This window comes from Squalius cephalus, assembly GCF_949319135.1.
Source record: "Squalius cephalus genome assembly, chromosome: 24".
NCBI lineage: Eukaryota > Metazoa > Chordata > Actinopteri > Cypriniformes > Leuciscidae > Squalius > Squalius cephalus.
Window position 1 is genome coordinate 17517821 of NC_137145.1, and position 18923 is coordinate 17536743.

At 35.3% G+C, this 18923-nt stretch overlaps 1 protein-coding gene and 1 long non-coding RNA gene across 2 annotated transcripts in view; one reads left to right on the forward strand and one right to left on the reverse strand.

Annotated features, from left to right (window-relative positions):
• The window catches only part of LOC307152171 (protein mono-ADP-ribosyltransferase PARP14-like), a gene marked incomplete at its 3' end in the record, with an annotated part of 47319 nt that extends 29848 nt beyond the window's left edge, over window positions 1-17471 (forward strand). Inside the window, exons 21-24 of the mRNA XM_079860578.1 lie at window positions 2137-2152; window positions 16425-16607; window positions 16744-16950; window positions 17062-17471. Of these exons, the coding sequence (XP_079716704.1) occupies window positions 2137-2152; window positions 16425-16607; window positions 16744-16950; window positions 17062-17471 (816 nt within the window). The remainder of the gene's footprint in view (window positions 1-2136; window positions 2153-16424; window positions 16608-16743; window positions 16951-17061) is intronic.
• Window positions 10098-11093, reverse strand: LOC307152414. Its single transcript, XR_013820000.1, has 3 exons — window positions 11072-11093; window positions 10695-10773; window positions 10098-10196 (listed from the first exon to the last, which is right to left on the reverse strand). It is a non-coding gene; the product is annotated as an uncharacterized lncRNA (long non-coding RNA).
• Window positions 17472-18923: the final 1452 nt, after the last annotated feature.

The following is an 18923-nucleotide window of genomic DNA, read 5'->3' on the forward strand; positions in this document are numbered from 1 at the left end:
AATACATTTTGTTGAAAGACTGAAAATACAACTGAAAAGGAATGTCAAACAATGTTGCCATCTGATGTACCAAGTTAATGTTGAAACCACATTAATATTTCAACTACACTTCAATGGTGCGTCAACAAATTCCTGACCATTTCAAAATATGGGGCTTCAGAAGTCTGATGTCATTACTACAGGTGGTCCAACAGTTCAGGTTTTTATAAAAATCTGTCTTACATCAGACTACTGCCTCTTTTCCTTTGGGTTGTTACTCAAGAACGAGTAAATTCAGTTGCCACATTCAAAAATGTTAATATACTAAACCAGTGATCTCAAACTCAATTCCTGGAGGGCCACAGCTCTGCACAGTTTTGCTCCAACCCTAATCAAACACACCTGATCCAGCTAATCAAGGTCTTCATGATTACTAGAAACTTCCTTGCAGGTGTGAGTTGGAGCTGGTTGGAGCTAAACTATGCAGAGCTGTGGCCCTCAGGGAATTGAGTTTGAGATCACTGTACTAAACACAATATGATTCACTTAAAAAAAAAAGTCACTGAACACAAAATATTCTAACAACGAATATGGTATTGTTAAATTCTGTTAATTTAATTTATTTTTCTAAAATCTATTAATACTTCAATATCAAAAGAAAACACTATGGCAGGGATGTCCGATTTTATCTCCAGCCCTAATTAAACCTGAGGCAGCTAATCAAGGTCATTAGGATCAATGAAAACTTCCAGACAGGTGTGTTGGAGCTAAACTCTTCATGAAAAGGAACAAACACCTGTGAGCTATAGCCATTAACTATATCTCACTTCATTTTCTGTGAAACTACATAGCATTCAAGTAACAAGTTTATCTTGTAGAATAAAAGAACTTAGTTTTTTTCAATGAAAATATCTTTAAAGGGATAGTTCAGCTCAAAATGCAATTTCTGTTGTCATTTACTCACCCTCAAGTTGCTCCAAACCTGTATGAGTTTCTTTCTTCTGTTGAACACAAAATAAGATATTTTAAAGAATGTCGGTAACCATAAAGTTGACGGTGGCCGTTGATAACCTGTCTGGTTAACAACATTCTTCACTCTATCATCTTTTGTGCTCAGCAGAAGAAAGAAATTCATACAGGTCAGGGTGAATAAATGATGACATAATTTTCATTTCAGGCTGAACTATCCCTTTGATGCTGCAGATTCACCTTATGTAGACCTTAAGCTCTTAAAATATCACAAAAGGAAAGTTTCTTAGAAATGGAAGGTTTGCAGGAAGGTTTCTTCAAGCATCTTGGAGACGTTCCCGCAGTTCTTCTGGATTTAGTCTTTCTCAGTTTTTTCTGTTTCTTCATGTAATCACAGACGGACTCGATGATGGTGAGATCAGATCATCCTGTTGTCAGACTCCTTGTGCATACAGAAATCTCACTGGATTATTACAATTAATGGCAAAAAGAATGTTTGGAAATGTAAACTGATATTTCCTGCTGACACACTACAGCAAACGATATAAATACCTGACTTAAAACCATTTTAGTAAACTTTTTTTTACCTTTGCACAGTACTGTATATCTTTTTCATATTATCATAGGGTACATAAATGTTCCCCCTTAAGCACTGTGTAATTTCTTTCTGTGAAATAAAAGTAAAATCTGTGGTTATCCTATAGTTTTCAGTGACAATGAAATAAATTAACCAAGTATGAAAAATGTCCAGAGTTTTAATGTTAGATTTTTAACAAAAAATACATTTGTACCAAGGGACATTGACACAGTGCCACTTCCAAGTCGAACACACCTTGGGTGCTTCTCAATACTCAAATTGTATGGGGGTAAATTGATGCCAAAACCATTGAAAATGGACAGAATAAAAGTCACAAATAGATAGGCTATTACAACTTGTAAACACAAAACATAATCTACAAATAGATTAAAAATCCGCAAAACAAAGTCCTCATGATCCGCAAATGTAAAACAAGATCTACAAACAGATACAAAGTCCTCAAACAAACTCTTTGTGATCCACAAATATAAAGCATGATCTACAAAAAGATTAAAAATCCACAAATAAACGCATCCTGATTCACAAATAGAAATCAGTGACTTGTACTTGAAAACCAGAATTTGAATGAATGTAAAGTGACTTGTTTGCAGGTGAAGATCATGTTCTGTTTGTAGATTGTGTCACATTTGTTTTCAGAATTCTGACACTATTGTTTCGCTGTTGTGACAAAATAATGCCATAATCATTGAAAATGAAGAGACTATGGGTCAAAAATGCATATTACAATTTGTAAACACAAAACAAGATCTACAAATAAATTTCAAATCTGCAAACAAACTCCTCATAATCTGCAAATGTAAAACCCAATCTGTAAATAGATTCCAACCAGAATCTGGTACTTGACAACCAGAATTTGAATGAATGCAGATTTGTCTGCACATGAGGGTCATTATTTGTTTGTAGATTGTGTTGCATTTGTTTTCAGAATTTTGGCACAACTTTTTTTTCCCATTAAAAAATCTACAAATGCCCTCCTCACAATTTGCAAACAAACACAAAGGAACACCTCAAAGTCTGCAAAAGCCAGGAGAGAGGGCTGGCAAAAAGTAGCAGACAATTTAAATCCGTTAAAAGTGGCCATGTTAGATGTTTTTTATCACTTATTAGCCTATATATTTGTATTTTAATAATTACATAATTACTTTGTTCATTGTAATGTCAGAGTCACCACACTAGAACATGGGAACAAATAAAAGTGAAGTACAATATTCTACATAATGGTAATTTTTAGTTATAGTCTCTTTTATAAAAGACACTGTTAAATAAATGTTTGTCTGATTATAAAAGCAACCAAGAAAAAGGCTGAGAAAAAAAAAAGAAAAGATCTTAGTAGCCTACACTGTAAAATAATTTTTGCTGCATTAAATTAAGGCCGTTTAGTCATTTCAACTGTTAAATCTTGAGTAATGATGAATTGCTTTGACTTGTGAAAGTGAAAACTGATAAACTTATGTTAATGTAAAAATATTTTGCCATGAGTTATTGATCACATTTTTCCCGAGTGTAGTTCATTGTAATGACATTGTGTTTTCCTCTTTTGTGCACTTTTACATAATACACCAACACTTGTATCTGTTCCCAAGAAAGTGGTGGCTGAAATATGTGCAGTAAGAGGACATTTTCTAACTTTCCAAAGGAAAGAAAGTATAAGACTTTGTAATGTCCATTTGTTTCCATTGCACTGGACAGTGAATAAACCCTCTCAGATAACTGTCATATGGAGGAACTAGCCTACCTGCAAGTGCATAAATTACTTAATTTATACTTGTATGCTTTATGGCTGCAATGTAAGTTGTAGGATTCCACATCTACAGAAAGGCCTACAGAAGAGTCTGCACAGACAGATGAGACATAGGCCTACAGGTGGGCAGTGTATAGCCAACTTTTCCTTTTTATTTGTTGCATGAGGCATGTGTCTAATATCTCTTGTTGCAGGCACTTGACCACTGGCTTTTCTTTACAAAGAACAATTGAAATAAAACTCAAGGAACTAAGCATATTTGTCTTTTATTAAACATTTAATGAAAAGTTTTTTTTTTTTTTTTTTTTTTTTTTTTGGCAATGTTGTGTAATATGGCACATGCAACAATGTCACAGGCCCTGTCAGGTGTGCAACCTCAGACTTTTCAGACACTGAAATCTTCCCTTTAGTTAGCCAAAGTTCATTTCATTGTGTGCCCTTGTCCTGGCAAGAGCTGCATTGTAACTGGTTTGGGTCAGGGAATGGGGTCATAAAACACCTGTCTGCAGGCTGGAACATGTCATAATCACCTATGAAAAAATGCAGTTCTGTTAGGATCAGCATAAGTGTATGTAATACAGTGAGCTTGATATTTAATTGTGGAACTTTCCTTGCCACTTTCAAATAATGTGCATAAATGTGAATCTCTGAAAATTATTAAGTCATGCACAGATCCTGGCCATTTTGCTTTCACATTTGTGATATGGAAGATTTTAGTAAAATGCCTTTTTTTATTTGATATAATCTGGAATATTAAGAATCACAATAGTAACTGGGCTGCACATTTACATTGTGAACCCCCTTTCTGTTCACATAATCCCCTTCATTGAGGCCTTGATGGCAGCCTAATAGTCTTGGTACCAATCACGTTAAAGGGATACTCCACTTTAAAATGAAAATTCTGTCATCATATACTCACCCTCATGTTGTTTCAATCCTTTATGAATTTCTTTCTTCTGCTGAACAGAAAGGAAGATATTTAGAAGAATATCAGTAACCAGACAGTTATCAGACAGTCAGGACAAGGCTTTACTGCCATCTATTGGTTGTAGAGTGCTGTTAAACCCAAAGGTGCGGTTTCCCGGACAGAGATTAAATGGATAGTTAGCCCAAAAATGAAAATTAGCCCATGATTTACTCACCCTCAAGTCATCCTAGCTGTATATGACATTTTTCTTTCAGACGAATCCAATCGGAGTCATATTAAAAAAATGTCCTGGCTCTTCCAAGCTTTAAAATGGCAGTTTCTGTTTTGAAGTCCATAAAAGTGCATCTAGCCATCATAAAAAGTTACCCACGCGCTTCCGGGGGGTTAATAAAGGCCTTCTGAAACGATGAGTTTGTGTAAGAAAAATATTCATATTTAACACGTTACAAAGTAAAATTCTAGCAGTCTACCCTTACGAAAAAGAAGTTTATTCAAGTGTTCTATTAGTATACTTCTTTTAAACTAAAAATAAGAAAGTATAGGGGAGAGCGGGGCACAACGCTTTTTGACTTTCTCAGTTTGTGTAAATCTACTTATGGTTCCCACATTAATTTCACACGTCTAGTACAATTATGTGGTTTTGTTTTATTAATACAGTATATACCTTTTTCTTGATTTACCCCGAAGGAATGGAAGTGAAATGTGACAACATGCCCCATAGGTGGGGTACATTGTAACATGTGAGGTGCACATTGTAACATGACCGTATGACAGCTTAAATGTTATTTAATGTTAATAAATAATTAGTAATTTCTGAACATTGACTCTCAGTCTTTATTCACCTTTTTCTCATGTTTTCGCAATAGAATTCAAAAAAGTATAGAATAGAATAGCATATTTCTAATAGGGGTGCATTGTAATGCAGTGCTACAACTGTTATCAAGAAATAACAGACTGCATTCTACATTGGAATTCAACCAAGCCATGTAATAAAGAACTATATCAACTTTTAAATAACATATTGGAGATTTAAATAAAATCAGATTTGTCTAATTTAAAATAAACACAAAAAATAGAGATGAAATATTAACTTAATTAAGAAATCTATTTTTGCTATGATTTAATAAATGTCTATGATTATCTTCCAAATTTTGTTTAAATTTTGGCGCAATTTTTCCCCTATATAGTGTTGATATGGCTAGAATATAACTAGTAAATACACCAAGTTTCGTCATTCTAGCATGTGTGGAAGTATTTAAACAAGTGTGTTACACCTAGCCCCGTGTTACGTTGTGCCCCGCTCTCCCCTATACTGCAAGTGCAAAAATAATATATAGGCTAATAGTAAACTATAAGTATAATGTTACAAGTATTCTTACAGTGTAAACTACTAAACTAGTAGTTTACTGAGAGTACACTTTCAGTGTGTAGGCCTACTTTCATAAACTAAAAAATGTACTACTTGTATTAAAATAGTAAACTACTGTAAGGCTGCAAGCTTACGCTGCTATTTTGAACCAATAATCGGAACAAAAGGCAGTTGAAGGATAACGTGTATGGTTCAAATATTTATCTGACTCCAATATAATTAATCTGACTCCATTAAAGTTGTTATTTTTTTAACCTCTTATTCTTTAAAGGTAAAAAGGTCTTTCTTAGAACTGATAGGAAAACATAGGGTTTAGATAACGAAAGTTATAATCAATTTAGCTTTCAACATAATCAGTGATAAAAGGAAAGATTCTCAAAGCCTTTAAAGCAGGCAAAGTAATTTATTGAATTACATGTTTAAATATACAGACAGTAGAATGGAACAACATACTGTATAGAATCTTAGTTGTAACAAATAATGCACTGTCGTGCAGAAGAGGCCGTAAAAGCCTTTCTTGTAGTATGAGTTTACGTATTACGTTAGTATGCAGTTACGCATTACATTAGTGGCAGGGTTAAAGCCTTTTACCTTTCCTTCTTATAACCTGAGCAAAGCATTGTTAAACATGAGTGGAATACCAACACCAAAACCAACCGACAGGAAACCAAAAGATGAGGCAAATGGGCGGAGATCTAGAGGGGGAGAAGAACATTAACATATTCTCCTCAATGTATGTTTAAGTAATAGTACCTAGATTGTACATTAGGATACTTTAATGTCTCTATTAAGTTCACAACCATTCATTTCAGTTTATAAGCTGTCAGATGAGACCAAACATGGCATAGTTACATATTAGAACACACTAATAAATAAACAGTATGTAGTTGAAAGCATATGTCTTGTGAAGCAAATGGTACAGACGTGTCATTGAGGTGCAAATGACTCTGTCTCTCCCGACAGAACCATCCTGTGCCTGGAGTGTCCCAACAGTACTCAATCAGCATATTGATGAAATTCCTGCACTAGCATACTGGGATGATGAAGGCCATTGTGCCATGTTTAATTCACATGTATACCTTTAAAAGGCTTTATAAAGTACTAGGGTAGTGAAGAGTTCTGCCCATATTTGCTCAGCCCTACACTACTAGTATACTTATAAGTTCACTTGTAGTACAGATGCATTACAAATGAGAAACCTAGTTGTGTACTTAGTTTACTATTCTTACACTTATAGTACACTTAAACGTATACTTTTATATACTAAAAGTGGGCCAATTTAGTCCCAAGCAGTATTGAAATACTTACAAGTTTACTACAAGTACACATTGATATTAGTATACTTACTACATAAAGTATACTTACATATATACTTCAATATTACTTAAATATACTTAATAAAATTAACTTGAAGTATACTTCTTTTTCGTAAGGGTAATTGTGCCTAAATCGCAACTTACGCAACTTGTGACGTCGGAAGTAGCGTAGTGCGTCATGGCATAGCGTAAATATCAGCAGTATGTCGCATTATTTGCATAAGTTGCGCTTTAGACTTAAGTGGAATAAGTATGTTTGTTTGGCCAGAAGCTGTTTTTTTTTAACTTTATAAAGTTTTACATATGGATATCTTTCTCAAACAAACGCATCGCTTCGCTTCAGAAGGCCTTTATTAACCCCCCGGAGTACTTTTATGGACTTCAAAACAGCAATTCACTGCCATTATAAAGCTTGGAAGAGCCAGGACATTTTTTAATATAACTCCGATTGTATTCGTCTGAAAGAAGAATATATACGGGATGACTTGAGGGTGAGTAAATCATGGGCTAATTTTAATTTTTGGGTGAACTATCCCTTTAAGCCTAGTCATATGGTACCGCCCAAAATTGCATACTTTTACAAATGTGTAATTGTCTTAAAAACTATTAATGATAGAGAGGTGCGGTCTTTTTTGCCGTCTTCCTCAGATTCCGCTGAAAACAGTGGTATCAGAGCCCGTCTACGGAGAGCCTTGGCACTTCCTATTAGCCCCATTGTATCGATCTTGGTTGCAGTTCCATTAGAATTCCACTGGAGGTGATCGCGAGCGAGTGCAGACTGAATGGGAGTCTATGGGGCTAGACGGCTAAATGTGTCTCTTTCACCCGATTGCCGTTGAGAAATCTCAGATTTTATTGTAGGTTTTGTAAGTTCAACATGGGTTATAGGTCGAAATTTGAATGAACGAGTACTTATTTCTTTTCGATTTCTTACAGGTTGAGTTGTTGTTGCCCATAACTCGCTAGCATTCTGCTAATGACGTCAGCATTCTGACGTCATTGACATTTTAAAAGACTTTTTAAACCAAATAAGTGACTCTAAAAAATCTAACACCCAGCAATGTGTACGACCAATGGAAAAATTGCCACTGAGAGGAATATTTTTCTTACCCAATCAGAGGAAGTTTACCATAACGTATTCTAGCTAATCAGAGGACTCTGTAGCCTTGCAAGGGGTGGTACCATAGTAAGGGACAGCTATGTACAAACAGCGTCGACTCGAGTGGATAAGGAGACAGAGAGCGAACAGAGCGGAGTAGAGTTCGGGATCGTTTCGTCACGTCGCAATGCATTGTAGGAACGGTACATAGATGTAGGCTACTGTATAGACGAATCCGACGAGCGTTCTGTGTAGGCTGCCATCTTGTGGCGACGCCATTACTGAGCTGTTACTAGTATAAACAAACCTCCGTGATAACGCACCATCGATGACAGCTACAGCCAGTCAGTATGACTTGATGATGTTAGACAGTGGGCTCCAGTCACAGATGAAGGTACAAACGATCTTACAGATTATTTATGAAAATAGCTTGGCAATAACTATGCTAGCTAGGCTAGCTAACGAGGAAACTATACAAAGATCTGTCCATTTGGCAACAATAAATAAATGAATATTAAATAAACGAATTCATGTTTTTCATTTGTAACCATTATTTATCTCATTTTCACATTTCAAAAGGAAAGGGTGGTAAAGCTAACTGCTAGCGTTGTTGGTTCTCAGAGTGAGAGTCACAGTCAAGCAAATCAAACATTAACAACAGACATAAGTAATGTTACTACTGCCCCAACGCGCCCCTTCGGTTGTTTTAAAGGTATTCAAGAGTATTTTCTCCTTCGCCTGGCATCCGATGATCAACAAAATGCCAACTACAGGTCACTGATTGAGGGTAAAAATTATCTGAGCTCCGGATGGTTTGGTTAGCTAAATAATGCACACTCTACCAGATGATAAACACATAACGTTAGTTCTAAAAGGACCTGTCCGATTTTCACAGACCATTAACAACACTCATACTGTACAAATAACTCGGCAGAGGAAGAATAGGAAAGTTGTAGATGTAACGTTAGTGACAGTCGTAAATCGCGGGCTGTTTATTCCAGTGGACGCAACCAAACCAATAGGAGGCAATGGCGCAACGCTACCCAGCAACAGCTCAGTAATGGCGCCCGCTTACTTCCGGTAGTTTCGCCGGATTCGTCTATAGTAGGCAATAGGTAATTAAAATTGTAACGTTGGTCATTTGATAATACTAGGTTTAATTTAGGTTATTTTAAGGAAAATGGTTCAGTATTGCTGTATTGTGAACTATAAGTTAGATTCTGTAGTATTGTCTATAGCCGGGGTTTTCAAAGTGGGGGCCGCGACGCCAGGGGGGCTGCAGCAAGTTTGAAGAAAAAAAAAAAAAAGTTTAAAAAACGTGAAAATATTTATATTATTATGAGTATTGTTATGAAATAGCATTATAATAATTTGTTGCATAGCCTATCTGAACATTATACTATTAATGCTAACCCAGCCGGCATTTCAACGTTGATTCACCGTTGAAACAACGTCAGGTACCTTGGTTGAATCAACGGTGAATTACCTTTCGATTTTGCAAAACGGATCAACGTTGATATTGTGACGTCGTTTCACCGCGGAAGAAACAACGTTGATTCACCGTTGAAATCGCGACGTCGTTTCACTCTTACCTTTCGGGTTATGGTCTTCTTTCGACGTTGAATCAACGTTGAATTACCTTTCGATTTTGCAAATTGAATCAACGTTGATATCGTGACGTTGTTTCACCGTCTTACCTTTCATCATGGGATAATACAATTGTACATTCAATTACAACCTAGTTTGCAGTTGGAACATGAGTCATGACAATGCTGACTGAATTAGTGATTAACTACTGTACACTAAAAATTGTTAACTATCAAATGACTGGCAGCAATGGCTTAAACACATTAAATAATGAGTTAACACATGCTCAGGATTGTAAAACAAGTTTTATTCTGAAAAAACAAAAGTCTAAAAATACTTTCTAAAACAGATGAAAAACATCTCAAACTTTAAATTGCAGCGTTTTCGAAGTAATGTTAAAAACCTGTAGAAGTAAACATCTAAATAGAATATTTAAAGACAGTTTTTGTTCAATTACATTTAATATTTAAAATGTACAGTGAAAAAAAAAGTTTTAAAATTCTCAATAAAATGTGACAGCCTTGTGCAGTGCTCCAACAGAGTCCCAGCTCGAGGTCCATTCCGATGCCATCACTTCCTCTTCACTTCTTGCCCGCTGTCTGCTACTATCCTATAAATAAAAGCGAAAACACTGAATACAAAATAATTCATGTACAAGATTTTCACTTTACAGTTTAATTTGTAGGGTAGAAAACAAAGTATACAACACTATCCATTCTAAAACACATATTTTATGTATTCAGATGTACTTTTACACAAGAAATTCTTCAAAGCCCCAAGGTGGAATTGTAAAAAATGTAATATTACTCCCATGTGTCAGTTACGGTTAGTATAATCATAAGGTCATGATTTTATCCTTAAAACAGATAAAGAAATCAACAAATTGTGGTGTTGAGCTGAGAGGGTTGAGGTCTGTTGTTCTTTATATAGTTCAATGCAGGTTTATATTGTTTCAACAATTATATATTTCTGATAATATTTGTGGAGAAACAATACACATTACACTGTTTTAATTCAGAATCCTAACCATACATTGTACCAATTAAAAGTAATTTATTAAATCAAGTAAAATAAAAAAAAATAACACAAAAGGCCAATGAATCCGTACCAGAAGTGACAGTGCAATGTAGCAGCTAAAGAATAATCCTCCACCAAATTGCCAGTAATCAGCTGGATCCTTGGCGAATCTGAAGGGGGGGGAAGAAGAAATTATTCAATGAAAAGTCCTTAAAAAGCTTCTTTTTTTACAATTCCTTTAAACAATCTTAAAAATTTATTTAAATTGTAAAAACGTTTGCCATTAAAACATTCACACATGAACTGAGTAATGTTATCTTTGAGACTGTTAGTATTAATTTACATGATTAAAAATGTAAACATACACTTAAAGCATGGAAATCCCATCAGAAATGTGTATCATAGCAAGGGAAGCACACACAAAAAAGCCAAATGGTACACCAAAATCAAACCATCAAATAATTTTACCTGCAGCTGCATTTATCCTATTATGACACGTCTGAGGGTCTTTCCCTTAATGGTTTCCAGTGATTAAAGAAAGGCCTGATGAAGGTGACATGAATCCACTTTCAGTGCGCCACTTCAGCAGAAGAAAGACAAAAGGACAAAAAGTTACTCAGACTTTCTATCAGTAACGTTAACGTTAAATGTGTTACTTTAAAGGTGAAAATCATACTTAATACTATATATTAATCCCAGTGTAGGTTTTCGAACAGTGGGTAAAATTGACTTACTGTAGTTGGTGAATGGGTCTTTCTGTTGGGTGTTCTCCCCCGATAAAAATCTTATTCCAATGCTTGATCTAAAAAAAATGTAAACAAATATCTTTTCAATATCGTTATCTGTGTTTGAATAGGTTATCTAAACTTCTAACGAATAAATGACAGTTTTATCACTTTACTCATTCCCACGCTTTTTTACCTCTCATGCGTTTTTAAACTAACGTTAGCTGACAACATTAACGTTAGCAGCTAAACACACAAGTTAGCTAACGTTACCAACAACAAAACACAGCAATGTCAGATGGTACTAACTTACATTGAAATACGTGCTAATATCACTACGCTAATGGTGAATCAGTACAAAAACACACACAGAGATAACTTAATTTATTTATTTTATGAGGTTGCAGTAAGCCTAAATGACCGTTACCCGTGTCCATAAACGTTAGCTGCTAGACTGTAAAAAGAAAAAGAAAATTCTTACCTGCATATCGCCAGTATTTTTAAATAAATACTGTTCGTTTTCTCACACAAACTGCTCGTTTCGTGTCTTAGGCCATCAATGTGTACTTACGATGGGGAATTGTTTAATTTGGACGATGGGGAATTGTTTTAATTTGGACTTCTCTGTGCATGCTCTTTGAGACAGTGACCATAGACCTGCATTATATGACTGACAGACAAGAACGGTTTGACCTAAAAATATCAAAATTTAAACTACTGCGGAAAAAAAGACACCTACATCTTGGATGCCCTTGAGGTAAGCTAAAACATACCAAAATTTAATTTCAAAGTGAACTATACCTTTAAAGCTGCTTGTGAACCGATCATCTCTTCCTTCTAGTTAATTTATAGCATCAAATAAACATGAATGAACATAATAGGGAATGATGTTTTTACGCGAAAAGATGTCGGTACACTTCGTTTTTCAAGTTTAAATCCTCCAATGTTAATCTACTAACTCTCCTGACTGCTTTGTCGGACAAAATGGCGGATTATGATTGGTCACATCGCCTGTCAATCATACTCCCTGTGAAGGGTTGATGATGCAAAAATAATAACGACTCCACTGAAATTATTTGAAACTAAAGTAACGAGCCAATTTTTTAGAATAAAAAAAGTAGAAAGTACCGATATTCATGTTAAAATGTAAGGAGTAAAAGTAAAAAGTCGGCACAAAAATAAATAGTAAAGTAAAGTAAAAATATCTGAAAAATCTACTTGAGTACAGTAACGAAGTATTTGTGTAATTTGTGGCATTATCGTGTAATGAGACTTTATTTTATTTCCGTCCCCAGAAATTGCGGATGTCAGGGTAGGACATTCAGTGCATCTGGTTTTTCCTAAGTCATTTCTTTCATTTCCTTTAATAAAATCCTGAATTTTGGCACATAACATTTATTTTGGTGTGTCTTCTACAAAATACTGCTACTAACACTGAAAGTAGAATTCCCTTAATCCACCACGATGCAATGGAAACATTTACTAACGTTCGTTACACTTTCTGTCCAAGCAGTTACGCACGTTAAACTATGATTCTAAAGGAAGCGGAGATATAATTTTTCCATGTAATTCTATCAGTAGCATAACGATAAAACCATCTTGTGTGGGTTAAATTCTCATATGCGTTGCTACATGATAAATTGTTAATAAATCGGGATAAAACAGGGGCCGAGATTTTCTGTCAAAAAATCATAACGCTCGAACATTTTATTCTGACGCTGAATTTCCATCTCCTAATGTCTCAACGGTTCTCATGTCAGAAATAAGATTGTCTAGGTCACGGTCGCTCTGCGCGGGAGGAAGAGTTAAAAGGATTTCACGGATTTCGACGAATGTGGGTAAGTTTGTGGATTCTGTCCAAAATGTTACGAACGTTAAAATGATACGAACGTGGTAAACTTTGGTTAAGTAAACATTAAATAGGATCATTGTGGTGAGAAAGGATAAAAGAGTGTGCAAGTCGGATGATTGCGAGTGGTTTCGGACCGAAAGCGTCGTTCATCGTGAAAGAGCATGCATGAATGGTGGTTTTATACATTTTGACAGATTCTGCACATCTTGTTCGTAAATTAGACGGAAATTTTCAGTCTGTCCAACTTCCAACGTTGTTTTCTGCGTATTTTTGACTCAATAAGCTGTTCATGAAAGTCAACATCGTCAATGACATTTTTCTGTTTTTATTTTTTTTTTGATGATTTTTTTTTTCTGTCCAATGTTCATAAGAATATAGCTTTAGGCTGACGAAGTTAACATGTTAATAGTGCGTTAACACAATCTGTATGATCTTTAAATTTGATAGTATGATGACAGGTTATTTTAATGTGTTATGAACTTGTTCTATTCTTTGCCAGTTTTCATGAAATGGTATTATTTTGTGTTACAGAGGCAATCTTGCAGGATTGTTTAATTTTTTCCGTCCACGTTACACACGTTATAACTTAGCACACTTGTAGGAGTTCCTTTGTCTTCTACATTTGGCAAATAAATTTGAAAAATATACCTGTGGTATTTGTTAGTATTTTGCTGGCTTTCAGTTTGTGAACATACCAGACTCAAAAATGCACCTTTAAGTTTATAGAACAGATAATATTAGATGGCTACCCTGCCTGCATGGAAGTCCTATTACCAGTTTTGTGAACCATACACAACACATGACTCATAACTATACCAAATTAGGAACAAAGTAAAACATGAACTGGGATTCAACCAGAATTTTATTAAACTGAATTAGATTAAGTACACTTTCTGCTTGAACTTACATTGTTTTTCCGTCCATGTTACATACGTTAAATTTGACATCAACTCAACTTTGATCAAAGTTTACTAGTTTACCATTGCCAGATTTATCCTGCCTTTCACACAGCTGTACCCCAGGTTTTCTCAGGATGTTAACCTGAGGACAATGGCTTTCTCCATGAAGATTGATTTTGCAGGCTGTTGTCCTTGCAGTTGGCCCTAAACTGTGGAATCGCCCAAATAGCCTTTAACACGCTCTCACATGTTTATTTTTTAATAAACCATATTCAACAACATATAAAAATGAAATAATCTTTATAGTAATTTGATAAAGCCGCAGCCATCATTACCAAGCGCGAACCATTGACAGTGAATGAAACGAAGCGAACTTAGCCTGCAGGCCATAGTGTGACATGCGTAAACCAATGGTGTAAACATAATCATAGATGACACGCCACAGGTTTTTATTTTTATTTAAAAGAAAGAATGTAGCTTATGTTTGTATGTAGGTCTAGGCAATTTATATTCACAATACATAATAACTAATATTATTTTTATTGCATTTGTATTAGTTGTTTGAAGAGTTAAAAGAAAAATCGGTCGGTCTTAACGCAAGTTTACAACCGGCAAGTCAGTCGGACTAAAAGGGAAAAATAAATAAATAATTGGGTCGGTACTAAATTGACAGGGTCGGTCGGGTTACGGCAAACAAATATTTTAAGATTTTAACATTTTTTAAGGATGGCGTGAGATACAATTTGCAAGACAATGTATTTAATAAATAGTGCGTGTAATTTCTTCAGTACCATCAGCAGAACTGATAACGTCCAAGCTGGGTTTCAGTACCCATGCCTACATATGGGTGTGTGCATATGGATGAAAGCCTGTTGTGTACCGAACACAACAGGCTTTCATCCATATGCACACACCCCAAGAGACCGACTCTTGATTTGTGGTAGTAGCAGCTATTGTGAAACTCACCTTCTTCATCTACTGAGTGTGGATGGCATCAAGGTCTTGTCCTGAAGAATCACAGGGCCAAACGCTAGGGATTATATCTCATCTGATAACAAGAGCATAGCCATAAGTTTAAGAACTCTAATGATATCTTTAGCCCCTGATATTGCATTGGGGATATCAATTCAAACATTTTAAAGGCTAAGAGTATGAGCCATGAGTAAGCTGGCCAGATATCTGTGAAAAATAACTTGCATGCCTGAATCACATTTAGCATTTAAAAGTAAAAAAAAAATTCAGTATTTATCAGTAAAAAATACATACAAATAAATAAATACCCCTGAGTATGGTGTCTGTCTCACTGGCCAACATAACTCAAAACAGACCTAGAGAAATAAAATAAAATATACCAATGACCATGATATCCTGTTATCATAATAGTTAAATAAATTATTATAACTACGACCATTATACCATTATATTTGTCGCCTATTATTTAGCCTACAGGCTTCTCAAGGCTTCACAATCACACTGAAAAAAACTGGGGTTAATGATTTTAAAATGTGAGACTTCTTTCAAAAGCATAAATCTTACAGACCCCAAACTTTTGGACAGTAGCGCATTGTATGTTTGAGGTGGTTTTGCTTACTAGTCATATGGTTCATAGCCGTGGAGATTTTCTTGGACGGGGGTGCAGCAGGCCTTCAGCATTATGATCTACAGTAGGAACATAACATGCAATTTCACAGAGCCAACAATGTAACATAGATTTACAATAGGGTTTATTACAAGAAACCAAGCTAGAGCAGAGGTGAACTGCAGAAAAGAGAAAGAATAATATATATATATATATATATTAAGATAATATATGAATTAATATAATAATTAATTATATATTAATATAAATAGATGCATATGAAATTAATAAAATGATTGGAAGTAAGCTAATTTATTTAACCTAAAAGAATGCACTGCACCGTTAGTAAGTGACGTCACTGATTAACAGTGCAGCGCATTCTTTTAGGTTAAATAAATTAGCTTAGTACTTCCAATCACCCATTGACAAATTACCAGCAAAACAAAACTATCAAAAACTGTTATCTACACAAAGATGTGGTTAAAACCCCAAACTTTCATAAACAAGAGCTCCAGTCTATAGTTAGCCTTAACTTACCTCTTCTGCAAATGGTTGAGATGCTAACGGACTTTTTCGAAGACAAAACCATTTCTATAAAGTAAATATTCAACAGGAGCGTGTCAATTACACGTAATAAAGGTGTCAGGGAGGTTTGTATGTATTATTTGTGTGAATTTGTTGACTAAACTCACCTGAAAGCAGTGAAAACAACAGCGAGAGACAAGAGTTTAGCTGTGTGTCAGTTGATGTCATTTTTTTCCAAAAGTGAGATCATCAAACACGCAGCAAACAGAGATTGTGACCTCAGCCGGGCGCCTGCCATGTGGAAACATCATCCATATTATTGGTCGCAATGGTCCATCTGAAATTAAGGATGTCGTTTTGTCTGTTCTGAAGTTGTGCGAATCACGCCAAATTACTTCTGTTGCCTTCCCAGCTCTTGGCACTGGTAAGATGCTTTGTGTTGACTTTATTATATATATATATATACATATAAATTTTTGTACATTTATTTCAAACTTTTTATACTGAAATTTTGTGTGAATTGTTTACTATTCTATTTGATTTTTGTCTCTAACCTATAGGTCAGGGTGGTGCAAAACCAGCTGATGTTGCAGATGCAATGGTTGATGCAGTTGTTGACTTTGTGAAGAAAAAGAAACCAGTGCATGTAAAGTTTGTGAAGTTTCTGATATTCCAGACGAACATGTTGGGAGACTTCCACCAAAGCATGGTCAGAAGATCTGGTGAGAAAGTAGAGGAGGATAAAGGTCTGTTTACCAAAATTAAAGGTCAGTAAACAATAATAAAAATAATGCTAATCTTATCCATTCTTGTTTTTCTTAAACGCAGTAATTAATTCCTCTGTTTCTCTCCAATAAATATGGACCTTGAAAAAAAAGAGGTTTTTTCACCCATGTTTTTGGGGGAAAGTTCAGAATCTCCCTCAAATGAAGAGTTTGTGATGGTGGTTGAGGAAATTGAGCCAGCTGTGTTCCAGCTGTGTGGAGAGACACCAGAGGACCTGAAGGAAGCCAGAGACAAGATCAACAGCTTCCTAGTACGGGAGCATTTGACCATCCCAATCCGTGATCCAGCCATTGCTCATTTCACAAAGGAGGATGTAGAAATACTGAACGGCATGCAGAGGGAGTTCACAGTCAGTGTCCAACTTGAGAAGAAAGGCCAAGACTCTGTCGTCACATTGGAGGGACTGACAAGAGACGTTCACAGTGCAGAGAGTCGTATTCGGGACATGATCCGCAAGGTGGAAAGGAATGAAAACCGAAGACGTGAGGCATTTCCCAGATAGCATGTAACCATTGAAACAATGTTGAGTCAGTGTTGATGCATCAACGTTGATTACATTGAAATGACATTACAAAGTGATGTTGCTTTAGCATCACTCTTGCACCCTCGGTTAATATTGAAATAATGTTCAGATTTCAACCACAAATCAATGGTGTTAATATTGCTTCAACATTACAAAGTATTGTTTCAACATCACTTTTGCACCCTCAGTTAATGTTGAAATAATATTGAGATTTCAACCAAAAATCAATGGTAATAGTATTGATTCAGCATTACAAACTGATATTTTATCAACATCACTTTTGCACCCTCAGTTAATGTTGAAACTAAGTTGAACAAAAAATCAGTGGTAATGCTATTGAATCAACATTACACTATGATTGATTCTACATCACCGATGCTGAATCAAAACTGAAATTAACAAAAATAATCAATGATAATATTGTTGAATCAACATTACACTATGATGTTGAATCTACATCACTGCTGTTGAATCTGAAATTAACAAAAATAATCAATGGTAATGTTGTTGAATCAACGTTACACTATGTTGAATCTAGCCTACATCACTGCTGTTGAATCAGCTCTGAAATTAACAAAAATAATCAATGATAATATTGTTGAAACAGCGTTACACTATGATGTTGATTCTACATCACTGCTGTTGAATTAACACTGAAATTAACAAAAATAATCTTTAGTAATATTGTTTGATCAGTGTTACAATCTGATATTGATTCTAAATACATTTTGTTGAAAGACTGAAAATACAACTGAAAAGGAATGTCAAACAATGTTGCCATCTGATGTACCAAGTTAATGTTGAAACCACATTAATATTTCAACTACACTTCAATGGTGCGTCAACAAATTCCTGACCATTTCAAAATATGGGGCTTCAGAAGTCTGATGTCATTACTACAGGTGGTCCAACAGTTCAGGTTTTTATAAAAATCTGTCTTACATCAGACTACTGCCTCTTTTCCTTTGGGTTGTTACTCAAGAACGAGTAAATTCAGTTGCCACATTCAAAAATGTTAATATACTAAACCAGTGATCTCAAACTCAATTCCTGGAGGGCCACAGCTCTGCACAGTTTTGCTCCAACCCTAATCAAACACACCTGATCCAGCTAATCAAGGTCTTCATGATTACTAGAAACTTCCTTGCAGGTGTGAGTTGGAGCTGGTTGGAGCTAAACTATGCAGAGCTGTGGCCCTCAGGGAATTGAGTTTGAGATCACTGTACTAAACACAATATGATTCACTTAAAAAAAAAAGTCACTGAACACAAAATATTCTAACAACGAATATGGTATTGTTAAATTCTGTTAATTTAATTTATTTTTCTAAAATCTATTAATACTTCAATATCAAAAGAAAACACTATGGCAAGGATGTCCGATTTTATCTCCAGCCCTAATTAAACCTGAGGCAGCTAATCAAGGTCATTA